At 37.9% G+C, this 25,177-nt stretch overlaps 1 protein-coding gene across 1 annotated transcript in view; it reads left to right on the top strand.

The window, feature by feature from the left end:
* The window catches only part of LOC124775653 (glycerol kinase-like), a 166,541-nt gene that overhangs the window by 25,106 nt on the left and 116,258 nt on the right, over positions 1–25,177 (top strand). Inside the window, exons 4-5 of the mRNA XM_047250481.1 lie at positions 1,771–1,880; positions 21,234–21,336. Coding sequence (XP_047106437.1) covers positions 1,771–1,880; positions 21,234–21,336 — 213 coding nt within the window. The remainder of the gene's footprint in view (positions 1–1,770; positions 1,881–21,233; positions 21,337–25,177) is intronic.

Genomic DNA, 25,177 nt, shown 5'->3' with positions numbered 1-25,177 from the left:
TGTGAAGCTTATTATGTACAGGTACACAAATTGTCACAGTTATGACTGAAAGACTGCAGCCTCAATTACTGAGGAGTCTAGTTCACAAGCCAAAGTCCATTCCCATAAACAGTGTCCAGTTAGTCTCACCAAGCATAGATAGTGAATAATAGAATATTCCAAAATGCTAGTCCAGGATTCGGAGCCTGGTTGTAACTCTTGATTGTTGTCATAGATATCAGTATTCCATAGCAACGTGAGATGAACTGGCTGTAATTGTCTGTGTGCCCAATTAAATAAGGCCAAGCATTGTGTTTGCACCTATGCAAACAGGGTGGTGGCCAGAGGTCACAATGGTTCACCCTCTTATCAGATGGACTGAAGTAGGCCTGTCTGGCTAGCCTGTGAGTCTTCCTGGCATGCTGTGGCTAGTGTTACTATTGTTGTTAATCTCATTTGCGAATTGGCCGAGGTAGCCATAGCAGGATAGGTGCTGCCACTGCTTGGAATATCTTGCTTCTGCTCTTTGACATTAGTTGCAGTCACTGCAATTACACTTTGTATTGAGAAGCAATGATTTATTTGCAGTGTGAGAGTTTAGTTGTGTATTTCCAGTGCGTTTTAAGTGAGTATTGATGGCATTCTACATTTCTGTTATATCCTTTTTTATGACAAAAAATAATAATGTAATGTACTCAATATATTTTATGTAATATTGCCACTGTTTAAATCTTTATAATATTTTCACTGCTGTTGTTATTATTTTTATTTTATGCTGCAATAAAAATAAGTGTGTGTAAGAAATCAACAAGAGGCAGTATATGCTATGTCAGAGCAACAGGTCTATGAGACAGCCATTCTTGAAATGCTCTAGAAACTGTAGGACAAAGTGCACAAATCAATGTAAACAAACTAGTCAATGAATTGTCAGTGATGTGGTCCTCTTTTTTTGAGTGAGCTGTGTTAACAACTTTCAACTTTCTAAGATTGATTGTTGTCAAGATTACCAGTTGTATGAGTAGTGGAATATTGTAGCTGCATTTCATTAACCTTGATGTTAGAATCTGAATCAAAACTCTGACTCTAACCAACATGAGAAACTCTTTTTAATGGGGAAGAGAGATCTGAAGCCAAGCAAGGACCAGGAGAACACTAGAAATGAAGTTAAAGTTCTGATTGAACAGAAATTTGGTTTTGACTTTTTGAAGGAACTGCCCTATAATTTTCCTAAAGAGATTGAGCGAAATTATATAAATTGTCATTTCTATAAAATGGAAAATTCAAATAAGAATGTTTCAAAACTTACAAAGAGACAAAGGCTGGCCAGTACTTAACTTTGAGGAGAACAACTACCATAACATTCAATAGAAGCACTCCCCTGAAAAATGAATATTTTGTTCTGAAAGCTAGAAATGTTGTTTTCTGTTTGAAGTATTTTTATGCTGCTTGGCAGTAATGGTAACGTAAGTTCCAAAGACGAATTACAGTGTTCAGTTCTTCATTTGTGTGGCTAACTCCGTACTTCCTTTTTGAATGGTTGCCTTCTCAGTATTTGTGTTAATATTCATCAAAGAGTTACTGCATCACATTAAACAAGTGAATTTTCCAGAAATTATGTGGAAAATAACTCTTTTGGTGTACTTCATCTCTTCTCATCATTTCTTCCAGTGTAGAATCTGTGTAATAATGAAGTGTATTTAGTTTTTGTACTTCATACATCTTTAAGCCATAAATTTTAGTGTAAGTTAGACTATGAACCTAAATTAGCACTATTATTACATTTCATTTCAGAATTTGACGGGTGGTGTCAAAGGAGGTTTACATATAACAGATGTTACAAATGCATCCAGGACAATGCTTATGAATATAGAAAGTCTTCAGTGGGATTCAGTACTCTGTAGGTATGTTTAATTCAGAGCTGTTCTGTGATTTTATTCCTCTAGAGTAACAAAAGTAAAAGTTGTAGATACAAACATGAAACATATATATTTTAAAAAAAATAATTTATTTGGAATTAAAGAATAAATAATGCCATAAAAGGATGCAACAATAGATGATTAGAGAGATTCATGAAGATCTCATTTACAATCAATAATTAAGGGCACTCATTTAGAAATTATCTCATAAAGTACACCTACATACACATTCTGCAAGCCACTATGTGGTGCATGGTGGAAGGTACCTCGTACCACTACTAGTCTTTCACTTTTGTATTACACTCGCAAATGGAGTGAGGAATAAATGACTGCATCTGCACCTCCATATGAGCTCCAATTTGTCTTATCCCGTATTTGCAATACTTGTGTGAAATAACATTGGTGGCAGTAGAATCATTCTGCAATCAGCTACAAATGCTGGTTCTCTAAATTTTCTCGACATTTTTTTATGAAAAGATTGTTATCTTCATCTGTGATTCACATTTGAGTTAATTAAGCATCTCTGTAGTACATGCATTTTGATCAAACCTACCAGTAACAAACATAGCAGTATGCCTCTGAATTGCTTTGATGTCCTCCTCTGATACAACCTGGCAGGAATCCCAAACTCTGGAGTGATACTCAAGAATGAATCCCTACCAGCCTTACATGCTCTTTCCTCTTCAAGTCACTTTGCAACATTATCTGTTGATATTAGTTGGTGTGACCATGACAAGAAGCACACCACTAAACTGTATTCATACATTACAGGATTATTTTTCTTACCCATCTGCATCCCCTGCATTTTTCTACATTAGAACATGCTGCCATTCATCAAAACAAATAACAATTATCTCTGTCATCCTGTATCCTACAACAGTCATTTAACAATCCTATACACTACAACACCATCTGCAAACAGTCACATATTGCTGCTCACCATATCCATCAGATCATTTACGTATGTAGAGAATGAAAGCATTCCTTTTGCTTTTCCTTGTGGTACTCATGACAGTAATGTTGTCTCTGATGAACATTCACCATCCAGGACAATGTACAGAGTACTATTACTGAAGAACTCTTTGAGATACTCACATATCTGGGACATATTGTGTATACTCAGACCTTCATTAACAGTCTGCAGTGGTCACCAGACCCATTTATTATATTTAAAATTAGAATGTACTCAGGAATTAGAAGCAGATTGATATTAAAGATAGTGGCCTGTAATTTTACAGTCTGTTCTTTTACCCTTCTTCCACACAGGAATTGTCTGGCCTTTTTCCAGTTGCACAGGACTTTGCACTGAGTGAGTGATTCTGGATGAATGAAAACCAAGCAAGAGACCAGTGGGCCAGTATAGAAGAGTATTCTCAGTAAATCAGAACTGCGATTCCATATTTATTTATTTTCAACTGTTTCAGTTGCTTATCAGTGCCACAGATGCCTATTACTAGGTTCTTCATGTGATAATCTGTGTGGTGGTCAAACAGTGGTATGTCTGTTATGATCCTTGTTGAGTACCACACAAGAGGTACACAACAAATACTGCAGGAGGCTACTAACACACAGGAACAGTCATCTGGCATCTCAGGTCCATCTCTCTAGATTGCACTCACAAATCTGGACCTCTACCTGCTTCCATGCCTCTTCCTCTGGCATGTCATATGTCTGCCGATTAGAGTGGACACAGCCAATATGCAACAGTGTCAATTGTGAGCTACTTTGCTTCCCTCTTGTACTGGCAGACATGGATATACTTCCGCTTACAGGCACAAAACATGATGTGCCGTGGACACAGTTCCAGACCAGCAATTGGACTGTGCCATTCAGTGCCTACAGTCAGCTCAGTACAGTATTCTAAAGACTGCCCTCTTACGTAAGAGTCACTGTTTGTAATTGGATTGTTGATTGTTTGTGTAATTACAGTCAGTTACAGTGATACTATACACACTGCCAAAAGTCAGCGATGTTATTTTAGATACCATTCTATTAGGTTTTGCACATAAAGTGCCATGTTAAATTATACCAAAGTGAAGTGACAGTTTGTAAAATGCTGTTAATTAATGGTATTTGTTACTTTTTATTGTGTTTCCACATCTTTGTTATATTGCTCCCTTGTCAGGCAAGTGTTTAATAATGCAATGATCACCATAAAAGAACTGTAGCGGGGAAACATTTTTTGGTATCATGCATGTTTAGCCTGAATTAATAGTAGCATTCAGTTACGACACTCAACAATCCTGCATTAATAATTTTTTAAAAGTGAAATTTAAAAGTTCAACATTTCTTTTTATCTCTTCTGTTGCCACACAAGACTGGTCTATGAGTGAGTGAAAAGAAGCCTTTGACTTGCTTAGCAATTTTATCTAGGGCCAAAATTTTCTCGTGTTTTCAGCAAGATCTTTTGGTAATGTATGATAGTGCTAGTTATATGCTTTACAAATCAGTCTTTTTATAGACACACAAATTTCCCTAACTTTTGCCTGTTGACGTTTCCTTATTCTTTTTTTCAACTGAGAGGGGAGCAATCTCTTGTCCTCTCAGAATTTCCTGAATTTTCTTATTCAACCACAGTGCAGCTTTTCTGTCCTTAATCCAGTTACTTGGCACATACTTCTTAAGAGAGCAGTTCACAATCAGTTTAACTGTTCACAATTCCTGAATGTCCATCATATCGGAAATAAATTATGTCCATTCATTGTCTAAGTGGAATGCAAACAACTGCTTATCTGGTCTTTTGAGAATAAAAGCTCTCCTAGTGTTCTTGATAAAGTTATTAACTCCAATAACTATTGCACCAACAGTGTACATGGATAGGGCTTTTAGAGCCCAGAAGAGAGCAATTGGGATAATAGTGAATATTAGTAAATGCCAATCCTGTAGAGGATACTTGATTAAGTATAATATACTAACAGTGTATTAATTATATGTTCTAAGGACTATACTGTTTGTAAAAGAAAATATGGAGCACAGTATAATAAATAGTGATATCCATAGTTACAATACAAGGAAGAAAGAGGATTACTACATAAAATTCAGAAATAAAAAAAGCAACCAATCATAATCCATTTTCTGCTGGAAGATTTTTTTACAACGGATTGCCAAATACCATAAAAATGTTAAAAGGAAACATATTTAAAATAAAATTAAAGCGGCTGTTAATTGCTAAATGTTTGTACTCCATCAAGGATTTTTAATGTTGTATGTACCTTATTTCTACTACTAAACTATGTTGTTCATGTATGTACTGACTATGTCCACGACTGTAAAAGTTATTATGGACAAATAAACCATTATTATTATTATTATTATTATGACATAATGATCACTAATCCCTGTCTCTGTACCAATGCTGTCAGTAAGATCAGTGCTATTTGTGGCTACAAGACCTAAAATAATTCCACTATGTGTCGGCTGTAGTGACCTCAGTACAATTTTTGGAAAATGAGTTCAGAACAACTTTACGAGATTGTCACCTGCAGTGAATCCATAGAGGCCTCAATAATTTGTGATACGCCAGAAGAGGCATCTATTCTTACTTGTATCAGCAAATCAGTTACATATGAATGTTGATTTTTCATGCTTAGCTTGATTGCAAGTGCAAACTTGCCTTTTCCATTCATCAGGCCTTCTCTATGACCACCTTGTTTCTTACATGTTGCTGTATGTGTTGGAAGTTGAAGCTGAGGACTAAGGTCATGGCACATTACTGTGGTATTGTCAGTGCAAATAAAAAGTTAGTAAAATATGAACACCTGAAATCATTAACAGTGGCATAAGCATATTCAATGAAAAATATAAAATTCAAATTTAGACTGTACACAGGTAAGTCCTCAGACTTAGAATCTTGCTTTTTACAGGCAATGCTCTTATCAAATGGCTGCATGAGTTGGAGCAATGATTAACACAGCAGACTCACATTCAGGATGAGTGGAATTCAAATTTTTCTCTACCAACTTGTATTGAGATATTCATTGATTTCTCTGAATCAGTTATGACAAATATTTTTATGATTCCTTTGAATAGGCCTTGACAAATTTTTTGCTACTGCCATTGCACTCTCAGCTACTACTTCAGTGGCATAATATTAAAACCAGATATTTCTTTTTCTTTTCCTTTTTTTTAGCAACTAGGCTGTCAAGGAAGACGTCACAACTTTTGTCTGTCATTACCACTCCCATACTTTCTGATCTCCATAGGGGTTCTCATGCATGCCTTGGTGGTCTTTGTTTAACAGGTTCTATATTGTGGAGAATGGCTTAGACACAGCATGAGGTTGCTTCCAAAATTAAGTTCAAGAAGAATCCAGAAGACTGACAAACTAATGTGAGGTGCCCATGAAGTGATATTGTATCATGAGGAGTTAGTAAGATCATTGCCTCTGATGGACAAGGCTGTGGGTCAACACCATAATAGTTGGGAAGAAGGGTGTAGTGGGCACTCACCCCATACTTCAAAGTCTGGGGAACAAGACAGTCATTTTATGCTCCCCAAAATTCACACAGTGATGTACGTGATCGACAAGCAGAGCCAGTAATAAAAGTTATGCTGCAAATCAGCAAATATGCAGTTATTTTGATTGACAGCAGTTTTTGCTTATGACTGAAGCAAACTGTTGCATCCTTGAAGCTACTAACTGTAAGATAATATTACACAAGTTCTAATTGCTTCTACATTCTACCCTCATAAATTTCTGTGAAGGAGTAGAAGTTCTTGCAAACTGGAACAGATTGTTTACTATAAATGGTTACATTACACAGGAAAGAGTGATAGTGTTTTCTGCTATGAGTGCTTTAGGTCCATCTACATGGTGACCATACAAGACTACGGAAAGAAACAGCTTTTATGAAAGAAAATTTCTATAACTGGAAAAACACTACAGAAAAGTTAAATTACATGGAAAGGATATTTTTCAGTGAGGGTTTTGATCTACCCCTTATGTGTATTTGAAGTTGCACTCAGTTTTTACATATCTTGCAAGTATCATGTCTGTACTGAAAAGATATGCTGCAAACTGGTGCTATGGAGATTGTGCCAAATGATGTAGGACAAACAGGAATTTAATTTTAAGAGTGGTTAATCCTACTTTGTATACACTAAATCTGATGAGCTGTTCCAGTTAATAGGAATCAGTTTTTTCAGGCAAAGAGACATACATCTCATTGTTTTCAAACACATATGAAAGAAACTCATCCAAACATTTATCAGACTCACATCTTCAGTTACATTTCATGGTGGCATAATATACAGTGACAGGAACATGAAAGTAATGTAAAACAACATGTAATGTGATCACCAGAATTAATAACACTGTCTAGTAAATAATATTTATCAAACTTTATCACTCTGAAGCCTTCCAAACACTGGCTTTCACAGATATTTTATAGTCATATTAGACCGGCACTGACTTTAGTGCACATAGACCTCATGAAATGACTTATGTTATCTGAGAGAAAACTTTTACCACAACCAACATAATTAATAAATTGATGAATAAATATTTTATGATTCTAAATTATTTGAAATCTTGATTACTGATCAAATTAATTAATGAGAAAGAGGTGTTGTCCACGTCAGAACAAATACAGCAATAAAATATTGTCAAAGTTCAGAATCTTGCAGGCATTCAAGAAAAATAGGCAACTGAAATTTCGAGGGTCTGAACTTTTAATGTCAATTATTTTGTAATTAATTAATTTCAGAGAATTCCAAATCTGTCATCAGAAAGTTGAGAATACCTCCTACAGTATGTTGTTCAGTAGCTCAAAATGTTTATCCAGAGTAGAAGTAATGTGTTTCAGCTATATCACATGGTTCTCAAAATTAGATGAACAAAATTGTTTCCAAGGAGCTGGACATAAAACATTAGACCTGCATTTATGACTGAAGAATGAGTTTTTTCTTTTTGTAGAACAAATAAGTGCTGACTACCCAACACACCTCCCTGCACTATTGGTATACACATATGCTTAATGGTTTTACTAAATGGCATATGTCTAATTCATAGTAGATGAACTCAGTGAACAGGCTTGTTTGCCCTTATTTGCTATTATTTCAAAATTTATTTAAAACTTACACTGTTCTTTAATGGAAGTTTAATGAACAGTGCTTAAATTCCACTCCAAAAAGTAGATTCTGATTGATATGCATGCACATACATACACAATGCATAAAAAGATTCATGAGTGGAAAAAGAACATGACAAGCAAATAAACTTCTTAGAAATAGCTATGAAAAAAGAAACCAATCAGCACAGCTTTGAAATCAGCCATAAACCTACAACAACAGACACTATCATATATCAGACTTCAACTCTCACTCTCAGAAGCAACGAGCACTCAGTTACATGCTTTGTAGATTGATTGATTTATTGATCCATTTTTATCTACAGCTGCACAATGTGCAAGAGATATTTGGATTTTTATGTTAATATTAACTGTTTTACATATAATATATCTTTGTACATAATAACGCACATTAATATATCAATTAATGATGAATACTTAAATAAATGTTGTTACACTATATACAGAGAGATAAAATACTAATGTCCTTCTGAATGAGACTACATTGGGTTAACACAGAAATATTTAGTTTTGTAGGTATTCATTTACTGTATAAAAGCAATGATCAACCAAGTACGACTTCAGTTTAGATTTGAAGTGACCAATGTTTGTATGTGTTTAATGGTATCTGGTAAGGCATTGTGTAGTTTGATACTAGGATGGATAAGGCCATTTTGAAATAACTTTGTGTTGGCGCTTTGAACATGTACATCAAATTTTTGTCTTGTATCGTAGCTGTGTATTGTGTGATTTTGAGTGATGAGTGGTCTTTTTGTACGTAAGTTTTGCCTTAAATACATTATATTTTAAAGTATATATGCAAGGAAGTGGCAGGATCATCCTTTTTTGAAACAATGGTCTACATGATTTGTGGTTATTTACCCCTTCCATTAGTCTTATAATTTTTTTTTGAATTTTGAATGTTTTGATGGCTTCTCCAGAATTTCCCCAGAACATATCCCATACCAGAGGTGAGAGTGTGCAACTGCATAATACACACACTGAAGGGTGTTGCTTCTTGTACAATTTTTAATGTATGTAACACAAAACAAGAAGTACTTAATTTTTTGTTCATTTGCTCAATATGTGATTTCCATTTCAAGTTGTCTTGTAGATGAAGTCCAAGAAATTTGGTACAGGGTGTTTTGGCAATTGTCTGTCCATATAGCTCTAGATTAGGTGATATCAAATTTTTTTGTTTGTGCTGTGTGTATATCCATAGCTACAGTTTTTTCAGTGTTTGTTATTAAGTCGTTGTCATCAAAGTAACATGTTAGCCTGTCAGTGGCTTCTTTTATGTTTTTTTACAAGAGTTTCTTCCGAGTTTCCTGTAGTTAGAGTACTCGTATCATCAGCAAATTGAAATATTTTACTGATGTCATTGCTTATGTTTAGGTCACTTACATAGAGTAAGAACAGAACAGGACCCATTACTGATCCTTATGGCACTCCATATTCAATAGTCAGTAGCTTGGAATTATATTTCCTAATGACATTGTCCCTTTCTTGATCTATTTCCACATATTGTTCCCTGTTCTTAAGATAAGAGCTGAGCCAGTTGTTAGCTGTTTCCCTAATGCCAAGATTTTCTACCTTGTGTAGCAATTTGTCATGATTTATGGTGTCAAATGCCTTTGACAAATCTAAAAATATGCCCATGGTAAGTTTTTTGTTGCCTAATGCTATCAGTGCCTCTAATAGAAAGGATTGAACTGCTGATTCGTTTGAGCGGTTTGCTCTAAATCAATGTTGAGATTCTGACAGAATGCCATTTTCCTCTAAGAAGTCTGTTAGCCTCTTATTGAAAAACATTTCTAATATTTTTGAGAAAACAGACAGGAGTGCCAGTGGTCTGTAGTTGGAAATATCATCTTTGTTTCCTTTCTTGTATAATGGCTTTAGTTTTGCTATTTTCAAACATGAGGTTAAAGTTCATGTAGCAAAAGATAGGTTACATAGGTGGGTTAAGGGCTGAGTAATCAAATCCCTACACTTCTTTATAATGAAATCAGGTATATCATCTACACCTGCAGAGTGTTTCATTTTGAGACTTTTTATTGTAACCTGTACTACTTCTACATTTGTTGGGTACAGAAACATTGATCTGCTTGAGACTTTTTTGACTCAACATAGCACCACTCAGCACACAAAACTACCAGGAAGAGGTAGAGATCATCACACAAAAAGCAAAAGCCAATGGGTACAGTAGTAATCTAGTCACAAAGTTAAACAAAAATTAAATATCAAATACAGTCAATAAACATGACACATGCTCAGTCAAAAACAACAATACAAGAAAACACCACACACAAACAAGCACACCCAGCAACAGAACAATGACAAAGAATACATGAAAGAAAGAAGGTTCAAGATGCTACACAAGACCAACAGGTACTAACTCATGCACAGAATAACAAATATTTTCAAAAGGCAAGGTATAAAACTTATTATTCGAAATGGAAGTGTCAATCCAAAAGTACATTCAAAAAATAATTAGACGTGGACATTTACCAGAAAGCAGGAATATACCATCTACAATGCAACACATGTGATGGAAGATATATACGACAAACCACCAGAACATTCGGCACCCGCTTCAAAGAACATATTAGAGTTTGGAAATGTGCTACAAGCTGCTCAACCTTTGCAGAACATTTAAGAGAAAATAATCACAAACCTACTACAAGAGAGAAAGACATGAAAACAAATGATTATATACACAGAAAATGGAAGTTGAACTGTTATATGTTGAGTACAATGGCCATAAAGAAAACTGCAAACCTTCAACCAGTTTGCCATGCGAGAGAAAGGTGTATGGCTTAAAAATAATGAATGAGACACTGATCTGAAGTACTTTTCCATTTTATTATAAAAACCTGAATGAACTGTTTTAAATCTATAACCTATAAGTGCAAACAATAACATGTATGTCCAGGTGAAAAAATCATGTAATATTTCAGAAGGTATTTCTGAAGATGCCTTGTAACTAAGACATCTGGGCAGCAAAAGTAAAAAATACTTAATTTGTAGCATGCAAAAGACATTTTTCTTTTGAACTACTGTAGTTTACTTAAAAGTGCATACGAACTGCAGAGAAGTACATGGAAATCTCTCTTTCCAAGCATTTATCCCGACATGCTGGGTCTGCTGCTCTGGTTAACTGGCATATTAATTTTATGGGGTGGCTGGATGCCCTTCCTGTCACCACACCATACCCGTACTGTATTGCTGCCAATTTCAGTCACAGCAATATAAGCTGTCCTCTTTGGTTCCTGCTCAACCACCCACTCAGAAATCACCATATGTTTGTAGATAAATAGTCAAGTATTTATTTCATCCTTTGTTTTGTAATCAGACAGAGGTCACAAAATCAAATAAACTCATTCCTTAGAGAATGCATATTTATATGTAAGTAACATCAAATAGTGCAGAGCACAATTGTATTACATTCATAAGAAAATACCAGACTGTTAAAAATGCTAAGATTAAAAAAAGTTGCAAATAGTGGATGCAAACCCATTGAGTTAACACATAAGTTCTTGCATTTATCCATAAGTTTAATAAACACATCAGATATACATAACAGAGGCTTTAGTCATCAATAATATCTTCTCCTTCACTATGTACAACTGTCTGCCAATGCTGAGGTAACTTTTCAATTCTGCTACAAAAGAAATCACTTGGTTTTGAGGCAGAGAACTCATAATGTCATGTTACAAGTGCATTTTCATCCAGAAAGGAAGTTCCTGGAAGGTAGCTCAGTGAAGAGTGGAAAAGAAAAGGGCACGAGATCATGTAAATAAGGTGGGTGCAGATTGACTTCCCAACCCAGCTTCTGTGTAGTGTTTTTTGTCAATCTAGCAGAATGTGGGCTGTCATTATTGTAGAGTAGCATCACTTCACACAGTCTTCCTGATCACTGTTCTTGGACTGCGTCTGCAAGATGTCTCAGTTGTTGACAATAAATGGCAGCAGCGATGGTTGAAGCAATTCATAGTACACCATACTGTGACTGTTCCACCAGGTGCATAATATTATCTTTTAAGGATGGGTGCAGGTCTTTGTACAGGGAGTTGCTGCTTTGTTTGGGCTTAATCATTCCTTTCTTTTCCATATGTTAGCATAGAGACACCATTTATCATCACAAGTAATAATACAGGGTAGAAATAATCAGTGTTCTTCATGAGCTAATTGATAATGAGCAAACAGAGATGCACATATGTCCATGCTCTGATTTTTGTGATTTTGCCTTAAAGCATGTGGTACCCATACACCCAATTTTTGAACCTCCTCCATTGAATGTAAATGTCACACGAAGATGGAATGATCATGGGTATCACCTTCACTAGTTTTCAAGTATGCTGATGTGGATCATTGTAGATTAATGCATTTAAATGATCTTCCTTTACCTTTAAGATCTTCCTGAATGTGGAGAGTCATTAATGTCAAAATGATCCTCCTTAAAATGAGAAAACCATTTTCATCTTGTGTTCTGTCCAATGGTATTATCCCCATACACAGTGCAAATGTTCAGATTTCTCCATTTGGCACTCCATTACCTAGTGCCCACGGATAACAAAATGACAAGGTGTAAACTCATATAGCAACGGTAAGCTACAAATAAAAAATAGCAGTTAATAAATAAACCCACAGCAACTGGAATACCAACACACAAAACAAAAACATTGCAAACTTATGCACAAACCTAACACTTCCTTCAGCTCTGTGATCCATGTCCTTATCCACTACATTGTACTGAAGACATGCAATTTTTGTCTTTTGTATCAGTTATCATAGTATCTCGTGAAGGCTTATATCATTGATGCATCACTGAATGACATTTAGTTATGAGGATGATGTGTTGGTGATAATCGTCAGTGAGCCATTGCCTTGAAATGACAAGGTGCAAACTATAGTATGAAACAGCTAAATATGCGAAAACCAATATTGTGTCTGTCACATTGTGTGAGATGGTATTTTGACATCACTTCCGAATGAGCATTTTAAAGTCAATAGTGGTATGGTGCAATAGTCTGTGGCCCTTAATGGAAGTGGTATAATTCTATCTTAAAATGTGCTACAATAATCATGCAGTGCAGTGATATTGTTGGCACATTCATCACTCATAAAAGGTGTGTTTTTAAAACAATTTCATAGATACCAAGAGAAATACATTGCTTCAACATCTCTCTTTGAGTGTTATCACCTATTTTAGGCTCATAATGGAAAATGGGTAGTAAAAAAGACACAGGATTTAAGATTTAGATTTGTGTCATGAGATATGGATAAAATCTCAAGAGTTGCACTTTTCATCATTTGAATCTTTTAACAAAAGGAAAGTGGAACATGAGAAGTCTACACAGCAAATGTTTATGAAATATGGCTCAGATTCAGCTGCTGACAACAGTATAAGACACTATTAAGCATATCATTGATATGAGAATTTTGTCTCTAAAAGTAAAGGCATTAGACTGCACCAATTACAATGCAGCAATAAAATTTTTGAATGTCCATCAAAAATAAATGTCATTCAGGCTGTAGATGAATCATGCTGTGTCAAAATTGTATCACCTTGTGTCTGTTGGGAGTCACAAAACAAAAAAGAAAATTAAAGCACTGAATGTCACCAATAAAAGCACCATCCTTGCCATAATAGATAAAATATGAGACTTAATTTCTGACTTCAAACTTGAAAGAATTAATCTGTTAACAAGACGGGACTATAAAAATGAAAGTTGCTCGGCCTGACATTGTTCTGCCAGTGTTGAGTCGTGTGCATGAAGTTGATGGAGGTAATAGCCCATGTGTGTTATTTTACAAGATGGCAGAACACAATTAAGGAACTGCATCTGAAGATGAAAATACAAATTTTTTGTTAATTATGATGAACAATGCAAATGACTGGATTTGTATAGATGGGCTCATGGAAACAGATTTTGAACTGATGACATTATTGGTGTTTGATGGTATGAGACAAGGATTTCCATGTGGCTTCCTCATATCAAATAGAATGATCAAAAATACTTATTTTTCAAATAGAAACCTAGGTTGCAGTAGTTTCACCAAAAGTTTTCGTGTCAGTCAGTGCAGAAACTTTCTTTAATGCGTGGCAAGTTTCAGTGGGTGCTCTGAAAATAAGACTTTATTCCCCATGCCATGTAGACAAGGTTTGGACAAATGTACAAGATTCTGAGGACATTGTTATAGGAAGCAGACATCTTACATTTGAAATTATGCTTCCTGTTGTATTATTAACCTTAGAGGGCAATTCGTATACTACTGAGTTTTTCACTTACCTTCTGGAGAAGTGTTTCCATTACATGCATTGCTGGATGCATTGCCACAGACTGTATGCTGGGCTGAACACAAATGTGCACATAAAAAGAATGTGTCACACTTTGAAATAAGTTTATCTGGAGGGGAAGCTTGATGAGCATCTTGATGAAGTTGTTTTTGAGCTAGTGTCTTTTGTTAAACACAAATTGTTTGAGTGGCATATAGTGATGAAAAATATTCATTACAAGCATAAATCAAGTGGAGCAATGGACAAGGACCTCACTGTACAGGAGGATAGTGGTTAGGAAGTGCCATCTGCCTCAGAAGTTACAAAAGCTTATTTGACCAAAGGCAGCTGCATGGAATGCAACTGCAAACTGATGTGACCTGAGCACAAAACTTGCACCCATAGATATTTGTGACGTGTCCATTTGAGTGTGCATTGGAACATGTGCAAACATATACCAAATGAATGCCTATTATTTTCAGGCTCTGGCATCCACAGAAAATGATGGTACACTTGTCGCAATCAATGAGAATCTTTTGGCACAGAATAAATGAGAAGAAATACTGGTGCAAGTCATTGAACGTCACACCTGTCAGAACCCTGTGGCCTTGAAGGAATGAAAAGACAGAATCACTTCTGAACTGTTAGGCTTAATGAATGATATCCCTACAGCTAGTGAACTGATTGTTTTCAAGAAACATACAGCTTTCTTTAAACACGACATTAACTGCATTTCACAGTCAGAGCAATAAGCAGCTCATTTTGAAAACAGAAATATGTGGGAAGAAAAAAATCGTTCCACAACAGAGGCTGTTTTCAATGATCAGGAAAAGGCTATCCAGCACATACCATTTGCAAGGCGTGACACAATGTAGAGCAAGAAAATAGTGATTGTCTTTGATGCAAGTGTGGGGTAAAGCTGTTGGTGTGCGAATTACAACACTGATTGAGTGACTTTTAAGTCTGTGAGAAAATTGACAGTGGACAATCATTTTTTTTGTGATAAAATAGCCTGGAACAGTGTAATGACAGCTAGAAATCTTATCATCAAATGTTTTCCAGCTTACTTACATACTATTTAGAATATTGCGTGTAAATCCATGAATACATTTCCCTGCCTGCTATCCATCTGCTAAGTGACAGTACTACATTCCAGCTGTGCTGTCACAGCTGGATTGCATGCCTCGTAACCCTGTGGCTAACTTCATTGCGGTTCAGGACTGGGGCTCCACCCAGGAAGGCATTAAGTAAAGGCTCCCAAATACAAGCGACATGCCACAGCGAACTATCACAAGCAATATTGCTGCAATTGGACGCTCACCTTGACTACAACCACATGTGAGTCATTTGCCAAGTAATTGTTACCAGTATTACGAATGCCATTGTGGGGGGAAGTTCTGCCATGGAAAATGAACTGCTATGTTCAGCAGCAGTGTCAACTGATCTCCATATCCCCATGAATTTTCTTGGGGATTGCCAGTTACTTTCCAGAATATATTACATTTTTCACCAATCACAATGAATAAAATATTCTGGGCTATTATATAATGGTCAAATGGATTTCACATTAAAACCCAATGTCTCATCCCCATCTGTGGAGGAGATTTGCAAGGGGGATTGGCACGTTTTATCAGTAATTTAAATGCCATAGTAGTCCATCCAGAGCACATGTTAGTTAGTTTTGATGTGGTATTGCGATTCACTATGGTTCCGCTCAATGAAGTGTTGCAACAGCTGAATTGGATATCTCCTCCTGATATTGCAGAACTGTTTAAATATTGTCTCACAACCACATATCTCAAATGGAACAATTATTCTATGAACGGACAGATGATGTCACTGTGGGTAGCTCCTTAAGCTTAGTTATAATGAATTTTTTTATGGAAAAATTTGAGAAGCAGGCATTAGACTCTGTGAACAAGAAACTGAATATTTGGTTCCAGTATGTAGATGATACGTTTGTTTTGTGGTGTCATGGTAGAGAGCAACTAGGTTGTTTTCACAAATGTTTCAACAGGATCAAACTGAGGATTCAGTTTACCATAGAGAAGGAGGAGGCAGGCAGAAGATTAAAATTTCTTGTTGTGCTAGTTTTCAAGAAAGAAGATGGTAGCTTGGGCCATACAGCTTACTGAAAACCCACGCACACAAACCGTTACCTACACCAGGATTTGAACCATCACCAACAACAAAAGTGAGGCATCATAAAAACGTTGATGGATAGAGTAAGAAACATCAGCGAAGCAGAGCTACTTGAAGCGGAACTAAAGAATTGCTCAAGAATGGTTATTTGTTTGCTGAGGTAAAAAGAACATTAAGACAGAAATCATAGAAATACTCAAGCACCAGCGATATCGAAAGATTTCCTGCCTTTTGTTAAGGACATTACTGACCACATAGGAAAAATCTTGAAAAAGTGGAACATCATGGTAATCTACAAACCCATCTGCAAGATACAGTATCATCTAAAATCAGTGAAGGGTGCTCACCAAATGGGAAAGAGCAGGAATTTATAGGATTCTGTGTAGTTGGTGGGGTGGGGGTATGTGGGCACTACACAAAGAATAGTCAAGAAATGACTAGAAGAGGATGAGATTGACAAATAAGCTGTTGCAGAACATGCTTTGCAGCCAGGAAACCAACATATTCATTTTCATAGGACTCAAGAACTGATAGACACAAGTGGATACCATGAGAGGCTATACAGAGAGGCCAGAGAGATTGTAAAACACCCCAGGAATTTCAGTAGGAAGGAGGAGGGCATGAAATTGAATTACATCTAGATTCTGGTGTTACCGTGGGGTGATAGCAACAGTGGATGATGGGAGTTGTCAATGGCCAATTGTGCAAAGGTATCCAAAACATGATGATGTCACACCTCTGTGCTGAAGTATGTAGAAGAGGAATTTTGCTGCAGTCAGTAGTGAGCCAAGATGTGAACTGGACATTCAAAGAAGTTATGGTCCCGCTTGAAAATGTCCTCTGCAGATGGGGACAAAACATTGGGTTTTAATGTGAAATCCATTCAATCACAGCATAACAGGACAGAACATTTTATTGATTGTGACATTTCCAGCTGTAAAAGTTTACATTTTTCACTAGTGCTAAGTAGGCTATATACACTCCTGGAAATGGAAAAAAGAACACATTGACACCGGTGTGTCAGACCCACCATACTTGCTCCGGACACTGCGAGAGGGCTGTACAAGCAATGATCACACGCACGGCACAGCGGACACACCAGGAACCGCGGTGTTGGCCGTCAAATGGCGCTAGCTGCGCAGCATTTGTGCACCACCGCCGTCAGTGTCAGCCAGTTTGCCGTGGCATAGGGAGCTCCATCGCAGTCTTTAACACTGGTAGCATGCCGCGACAGCATGGACGTGAACCGTATGTGCAGTTGACGGACTTTGAGCGAGGGCGTATAGTGGGCATGCGGGAGGCCGGGTGGACGTACCGCCGAATTGCTCAACACGTGGGGCGTGAGGTCTCCACAGTACATCAATGTTGTCACCAGTGGTCGGCGGAAGGTGCATGTGCCCGTCGACCTGGGACCGGACCGCAGCGACGCACGGATGCACGCCAAGACCGTAGGATCCTACGCAGTGCCGTAGGGGACCGCACCGCCACTTCCCAGCAAATTAGGGACACTGTTGCTCCTGGGGTATCGGCGAGGACCATTCGCAACCGTCTCCATGAAGCTGGGCTATGGTCCCGCACACCGTTAGGCCATCTTCCGCTCACGCCCCAACATTGTGCAGCCCGCCTCCAGTGGTGTCGCGACAGGCGTGAATGGAGGGACGAATGGAGACGTGTCGTCTTCAGTGATGAGAGTCGCTTCTGCCTTGGTGCCAATGATGGTCGTATGCGTGTTTGGCGCCGTGCAGGTGAGCGCCACAATCAGGACTGCATACGACCGAGGCACACAGGGCCAACACCCGGCATCATGGTGTGGGGAGCGATCTCCTACACTGGCCGTACACCACTGGTGATCGTCGAGGGGACACTGAATAGTGCACGGTACATCCAAACCGTCATCGAACCCATCGTTCTACCATTCCTAGACCGGCAAGGGAACTTGCTGTTCCAACAGGACAATGCATGTCCGCATGTATCCCGTGCCACTCAACGTGCTCTAGAAGGTGTAAGTCAACTACCCTGGCCAGCAAGATCTCCGGATCTGTCCCCCATTGAGCATGTTTGGGACTGGATGAAGCGTCGTCTCACGCGGTCTGCACGTCCAGCACGAACGCTGGTCCAACTGAGGCGCCAGGTGGAAATGGCATGGCAAGCCATTCCACAGGACTACATCCAGCACCTCTACGATCGTCTCCATGGGAGAATAGCAGCCTGCATTGCTGCGAAAGGTGGATATACACTGTACTAGTGCCGACATTGTGCATGCTCTGTTGCCTGTGTCTATGTGCCTGTGGTTCTGTCAGTGTGATCATGTGATGTATCTGACCCCAGGAATGTGTCAATAAAGTTTCCCCCTCCTGGGACAATGAATTCACGGTGTTCTTATTTCAATTTCCAGGAGTGTACATCTTTCTAGTGTCCTAATACAATTCATTTTTCATTTATTAGTTCTCAGTTTCTTTTTCATTCATTAGTCCTATAGTTTAACTGTGAATATTTACACAGTTTGTTTTGGGACCTTGTGTTTCTGTAGAAATGTTTCCAATAGTGGCATTGCTGATTACCATAACTCTTCATATAAATTGTATGAAGGACAGCTGGATTTTATGAAATGACAAGGGATTTGACTATAGCTGCCATGAACATTTAAATTAAAATGTCCACTCAGTATTACCATGTGTCATTCCATTTATAGCTTAAAAATCCCTGTAACTGTTTAACAAATACCTCATAATCATCATATGGTGCCCAGCGTATTGCAACTATTATTATGAACTCCCAACCAGTTTTACTTCTGCAACAAAAGTTTCAAAATGCTAATCACTCCAAAATTGGAGGTGCCAATTCATTTTATTTTGATATTAATTCTTAATGTATTTGGCAACTACAGCCTCACTTCACTGTTCAGTGTGGTTCTTGGTCTCTGAATAACTATAAACTCTAATGTAAAGTTCTTACTCAACATGGGCAAAACAAAGTGAAACTAAACTACACAGCCCTGCAGTAATTAGACAATAAAATCACGGTCATATTGCTACACAGATCCCATGTGTTTCATAGTTTGGCCAGATTTCCATGCAATCAGTAACTGATAACAGTGATTTGCTCACATGTATGATGTACAAAGCAATCACATGCCCATCTAATGGTCTGCTGTTTTGATTAACTTTTCTTGGTAATTGCTGGTTACTTTACAGAATATATTACATTGCTGATGCCAAGTGGAATGTGAACATCTTGCCAGTGTGCTAATAGAGTTTGTTTTTCATTCATTAGTTCTCAATTCATACCTTTCTTTGTATATAGAAAAAATGTTCTGAGGCTGTTACTATATGCTGTTTGTGCTTGTTTCTTTCACCCTCAGTGATAACCATTATTTACTGCAGCATAGTTTGAAAAGTAACTCAGTGTATTCCAGAAGGACACTGCATGACAGTAAGATAGTAACAACCAAGTCATCTTGATATCTCAGAGGTTGCTCTCTTAACACTCAGTTGTGTCATTGACATATTGTTAACTGTTAGTGTGAAGGAATCTTATTTGTAATGCATGTACCTTTCTTATTATCCTGACAATAAATCCAAAACCACAACCTATTGTTGTAATCCATCATGGTGGTCAGTCATGTGTATAGGACCTATGATGTAAAGTGACTGTCAATTCCCTTCCCCAATTTCAGCTTTCTGGTTTTAGTTGTGTGATAAATCCACAGTAGCAAGCTCACTGGAAGAATGTCATGTAGTAGCAACCAGTTACTGAGTATTGCTTAAGGAATACTGTACCAGTGATGCACATTTGCTTATCTCACGGTTTTCACAATTTTGATGACAGTACTCTTACTGCTTCTCTTGTCCCAGAACACCACTGTTTATTTACCCCACACTCATTGCCATTATTACTTGTTTATTATTTCCTTTGAAATCTGTATTTCCTTTAAAATTTCCTGACAGATTAAAACTGTGTACCACGCCAGGACTCAAACCTGGAACCTTACCTTAATGGGCAATGTTCTTGCTGATAACTGACTTAACAGGAATGTGACTCATAGTCGTCCTTCAACTTCACTTCTGCTATTACCTCTCTTCTACTTTCCAGTCATATGAATAGACAGGCAGGAGAGGTTATGTGAATTCTCTTTTTTACCTTTTTTTTTTACTGTGTTAGTGTTAAAAGGCCTTTGCTTTTTCACTTTAACAGGAGTAACTATTGATACATACATACCACTTTTTAACAAGGGTAACTACTGATACATCAATACAATACCATGACCCTGAGAAAGGGTGCTGACAACAACACTGTTTAGTCCCCAACAATTGTAAATCCATCCATCCAGTCTTCACTGAAGACAGCATATATTGCTGCACTAATACTTCTGGAGGGAAGAAGGTTGCAGAGAAATGCTGTAGCCACAGTCTATGGGACTTATTTCAACCTGCAGTGGAGTGTGTGCTATTTTGAAACTTCCCAACTAATCAATTTGCCTACTGTATGCTGGGTTGGTCCTCGAACCCAAATTCTTGTCATTTGTGGACAGTGCTCTTTCCTTTGTTTGAAGGTTCTGTGTAACTTGCTGCTGAACACAGTAAATGCACGTACATTCAGCATAGCTAGCTTCCTCCCCTCACAACCTTACATTTTTATACCCATATTATTCATATCTGTGAATACTCAAGATCAGGATTTTCAGTTTAGAAACTTCAACTAAAAGTTTAATTTTCTTTGTTGCTTATTTGTTCATATTTGCAGTACAGTGTAGCATATAAATTGTAGTGAATTGTAACATGTAATAAAGAAATGTTTTAGATTGAAAAATAATGGAAATTACTACAATCATTTTATGTTTTGTAGGTATATGCAAGTACCTAAGGAAATTCTTCCTACTATTCATAGTTCATCTGAAATATATGGTTATGTAGCAGAGGGACAATTGAAGAATATTCCAATATCAGGGGTGAGTTCAACAAATGTTAAATCAGTAGCTGTTTTATAACTATGGTGCAGCAGTAAAAGTTTGTTTACCTTCTGATAAACAATTATTTGTGCAATGGTGAAAATGATCTGGTGTACTGAGCAGTCTGTGAATATAACACCTTGAATGGATTCAAATGACATTTTAATGTTTTAATAAGCAAGGCTAGTGTCAACATTGTGAGAGCAATTTGTAAGTTTCTGCAATAAGTATTACAATATCTAGTTCTGCACAGTAATTTTTGTTATGAAGGGGAATGGTTAGTAAGTGAAGGACGAGACTAGACTATTTCCTAGCAAGGGGGAAGGATGAAAAAGACTAATGAGGATAATTTTGGAGAGACTATGATCCCTTGTGGCAGCAAGAGCTAGTGAAAAGTGAAAGGCAGAGAAGAAGAGGGAAAGGGGTGAGGATAAATTTCCATGGGAGAATGCAAGACAAGAAACTGTTGGAAGCTGGTAAGGACTTAAGGTATTTGTACTGATCAGAGACAAGACTCAAAATCTAAATTGTATCTAGAAGTGAAGTGGAAGGAAAATGATAAATATCATAAGTAAAAGGGGATAAAAAGAAAACTAACAGATTTTGGTCAGAGTCCACATCTGCCCCTGGAAATGTCTTACAATTTAAAACCTGGTTCCTAAATCTCTGTCTTACCATTATATAATCTATCTGATACCTTCTAGTATCTCCAGGCTTCTTCCATGTATACAACCTTTTTTCATGATTCCAGAATGAGATTTTCACTCTGCAGTGGAGTGTGCACTGATATGAAACTTCCTGGCAGATTAAAACTGTGCCAGACCGAGACTCGAACTCGAGACCTTCTTTTGCGGGCAAGTGCTCTACCATATGAGCTACCCAAGCATGACCTGGCAGATTAAAACTGTATGCCGGGCCGAGACTCGAACTTGGGACCTTCGCCTTTCGTGGGCAAGTGCTCTACCATCTCAGCTACCCAAGCACGACTCACGCCCCATCCTCACAGCTTTACTTTCACCAGTACTTCGTCTCCTACTTTCCAAACTTCATAGAAGCTTTCCTGCAAACCTTGCAGAACTAGCACTCCTGTAAGAAAGGATATTGTGTAGACATGGCTTAGCCACAGCCTGGTGGTTGTTTCCAGAATGAGATGTTCACTCTGCAGTGGAGTGTGTGCTGATATGAAACTTCCTGGAAGATTAAAACTGTGTGCCGGACCGAGACTCGAACTTGAGACCTTTGCCTTTCGCGGGCACGTGCTCAACCATCTGAGCTACCCAAGCACAACTCATGCCCCATCCTCACAGCTTTAGTTCCACCAGTACCTCGTCTCCTACTTTCCAAACTTCACAGAAGCTCTCCTGCAAACCTTGCAGAACTGTTCTTACTTAAACTATGTACAATTTGGCATTGAATTGCCCTTGTATTTATTGTAAGTTTAAATTGAAACCTGTGCATTTTGACACATTCCGTATCCTTGTGATTGACTCACTGACTGGATCTATGGAACATGAAATAAATAAATAAATAAAAATACTTTAATTGTTCAGGAAACTAACCATTCCTAAGGGAAAAATTGCAAATATGGCTAAATACAGGGCTAACATGTGCAGTACTGTACCTCAGTATTCTGTATCACAGAGGAGTATTTCAGACATCAATCTCAGAAACACATTTCCCAAGAAAGTTATATGATTTCCTGTAGAAACTAAATTTTTATTTAATTCACCAGCAATGCTCAGAAAATGATTGTTAAATACTGTACATATATCTGATTTATCAGTAACAGAAATATTTTTACTACAAACTGACTCTATATTGATGACGTGCTGTTTCACAACTGACCATATGGTTTCAATTTCATCCTGTGAATTAGCTATTCTATTTGCGTACAACATACTCTTTGCCTTCCTAATAACTTTTTTAAGCACCTTACAGTACTGTTTGTAATGGGCTACTGTAGCTTGATTGTGACTGATTCTAACATTTTGATATAATTCCCACTTTGTTCTACATGATATCCTTATCCCACTAGTCAGCCACCCAGGCTGCCTTTTACTGCTAGTACCCTGTTTAGAATGCTGTAATGGAAAGCAACTCTCAAAGAGCATGAGAAATGTGTTATGGAAAGCATTTCATTTGTCATCTATGTTATCGGCACTATAAACATCCTGCCACTCTTGTTCTTTGTTGAGGTTTAAAAAATTCTCTATTGCTGTTGGATTAACTTTCCTACATAGTTTGTAATTATATGTGACATTTTTTTATCACAAAAGCCTTTTAGTGTCAAAATTTGTGCATCAAGGTCTGAAAGGCCATTCCCCCCTTTACTAACAGAATGCCGATCTAGGAATGAAGAATGAATAAAGATATTGTGTATGGCTGTGCTACTGTTCCCCTGCACCCTAGTTGGAAAAAACACAGTCTGCATCAGATCGTATGAATTTAGGAGACCACCAACATCCTCTGTCTTACACCATAGTATACAAAATTTATTCTGAAGTCACCGCATAGAACTAATTTCTGGTACTTCCTACAAAGTGAACAAGAACCCTCTCTAGCTTGAGCAGAAATGCTCTGAAGTCAGAGTTAGGGGACCTATAAACAACAACAATTAGAAGTTTAGTTTCATTAAATACAACTGCCCCTGCACAACATTCAAATATCTGTTCAGTGTTGTGTCGTGATATGTCTGTGGACTCAAATGGGATACTGTTTTTTATGTATATGGCCACAACCGCACCCCGCAAGGAACTACTTGAAAAACAGCCAGCTAACCTGTGTCCTGGTAAAGAAAGCCTCTGAATTGTTAAACTATTTAAGTGGTGCTCCAATATACCAATAATTTCAGAGTTCACGAACTTTATCTCTAATAACTCTTATATTTTGATGAAATATGCTAATTCCTTCTCTACTTGGAAACGTGACATCCTCTGAAGGTGAGCCCTTACTTAGAGGGACTTCCTTTAAGCAGGTATACCTATCAGCTGACTTCAATTTAGAAAATGTGCAGCTCTAACACCAACTACTACAGGAATTTTTCCATGAGTGATCCTACCACCACCCGCTACACTGTCACCTATAAGCTTTGCCAGCCTCCAGTTCCCATACCTATTAAGGTGCAGGCCTTGCCTAGCGAAACCCGATCTACTGATAGACTCAACTGGCACCACTGAAATGTGGCCCATGCCATCTGCCATCAGGGTGTACTCCAGCCCCATGTTAATGCACTTAACAGCTGCATTAAGATGAGGCTGATCATGATGCTGAATCAGTTGCACGAAATGCACACTAGTGTAACCAGTTTGAGCAGCTATATTTACCAGGTCACCATCTACATTCCCCATCCCTATCAAGACTGTTCCCTGCTCCACCCACTATCACTATCTGATCCTCCTCCGTAAAATTCCTACATAGCTCCCCTATGCTGTCAGTCACCTAATCCCACCCTACACTAGGTATCACAATGCTGGTGGCTTGGTGCTTACTCCCCAACACTTCCTGCAACTGCTGGCCCATACCTCTACCATACAAACTACATAGCAACAGGACCTTCTTCTTTCTGTTAGATTTGGCAGGTGACCTAGGCCTCCTAACTGCTGAGAACTGCTGCATGTTCCCTACACCTACAGCTACAAGAGGCTCCACTCCACTCAACTCTGACAGTCGGTCAAATTAATTTGCATGTACACAATGTATAACTGTCAGAATACCTCCTACTCCTAGCTGTCTTCTTGCCAACTGCCAGTTCGCTCCACTATCAACTTATTTCTACTACAGATTCTGCATTCCCAGGAGAGGATCTCACTAGAATGCCCACTGGCTACCCCACTGCATTCCC

The sequence above is a fragment of the Schistocerca piceifrons genome, chromosome 2 (genome assembly GCF_021461385.2).
Source record: "Schistocerca piceifrons isolate TAMUIC-IGC-003096 chromosome 2, iqSchPice1.1, whole genome shotgun sequence".
In the NCBI taxonomy this organism is placed as follows: Eukaryota; Metazoa; Arthropoda; class Insecta; order Orthoptera; family Acrididae; genus Schistocerca; species Schistocerca piceifrons.
The sequence above is the reverse complement of the archived record's forward strand: the minus strand, read 5'-3'. Positions and strand labels throughout refer to the sequence as shown.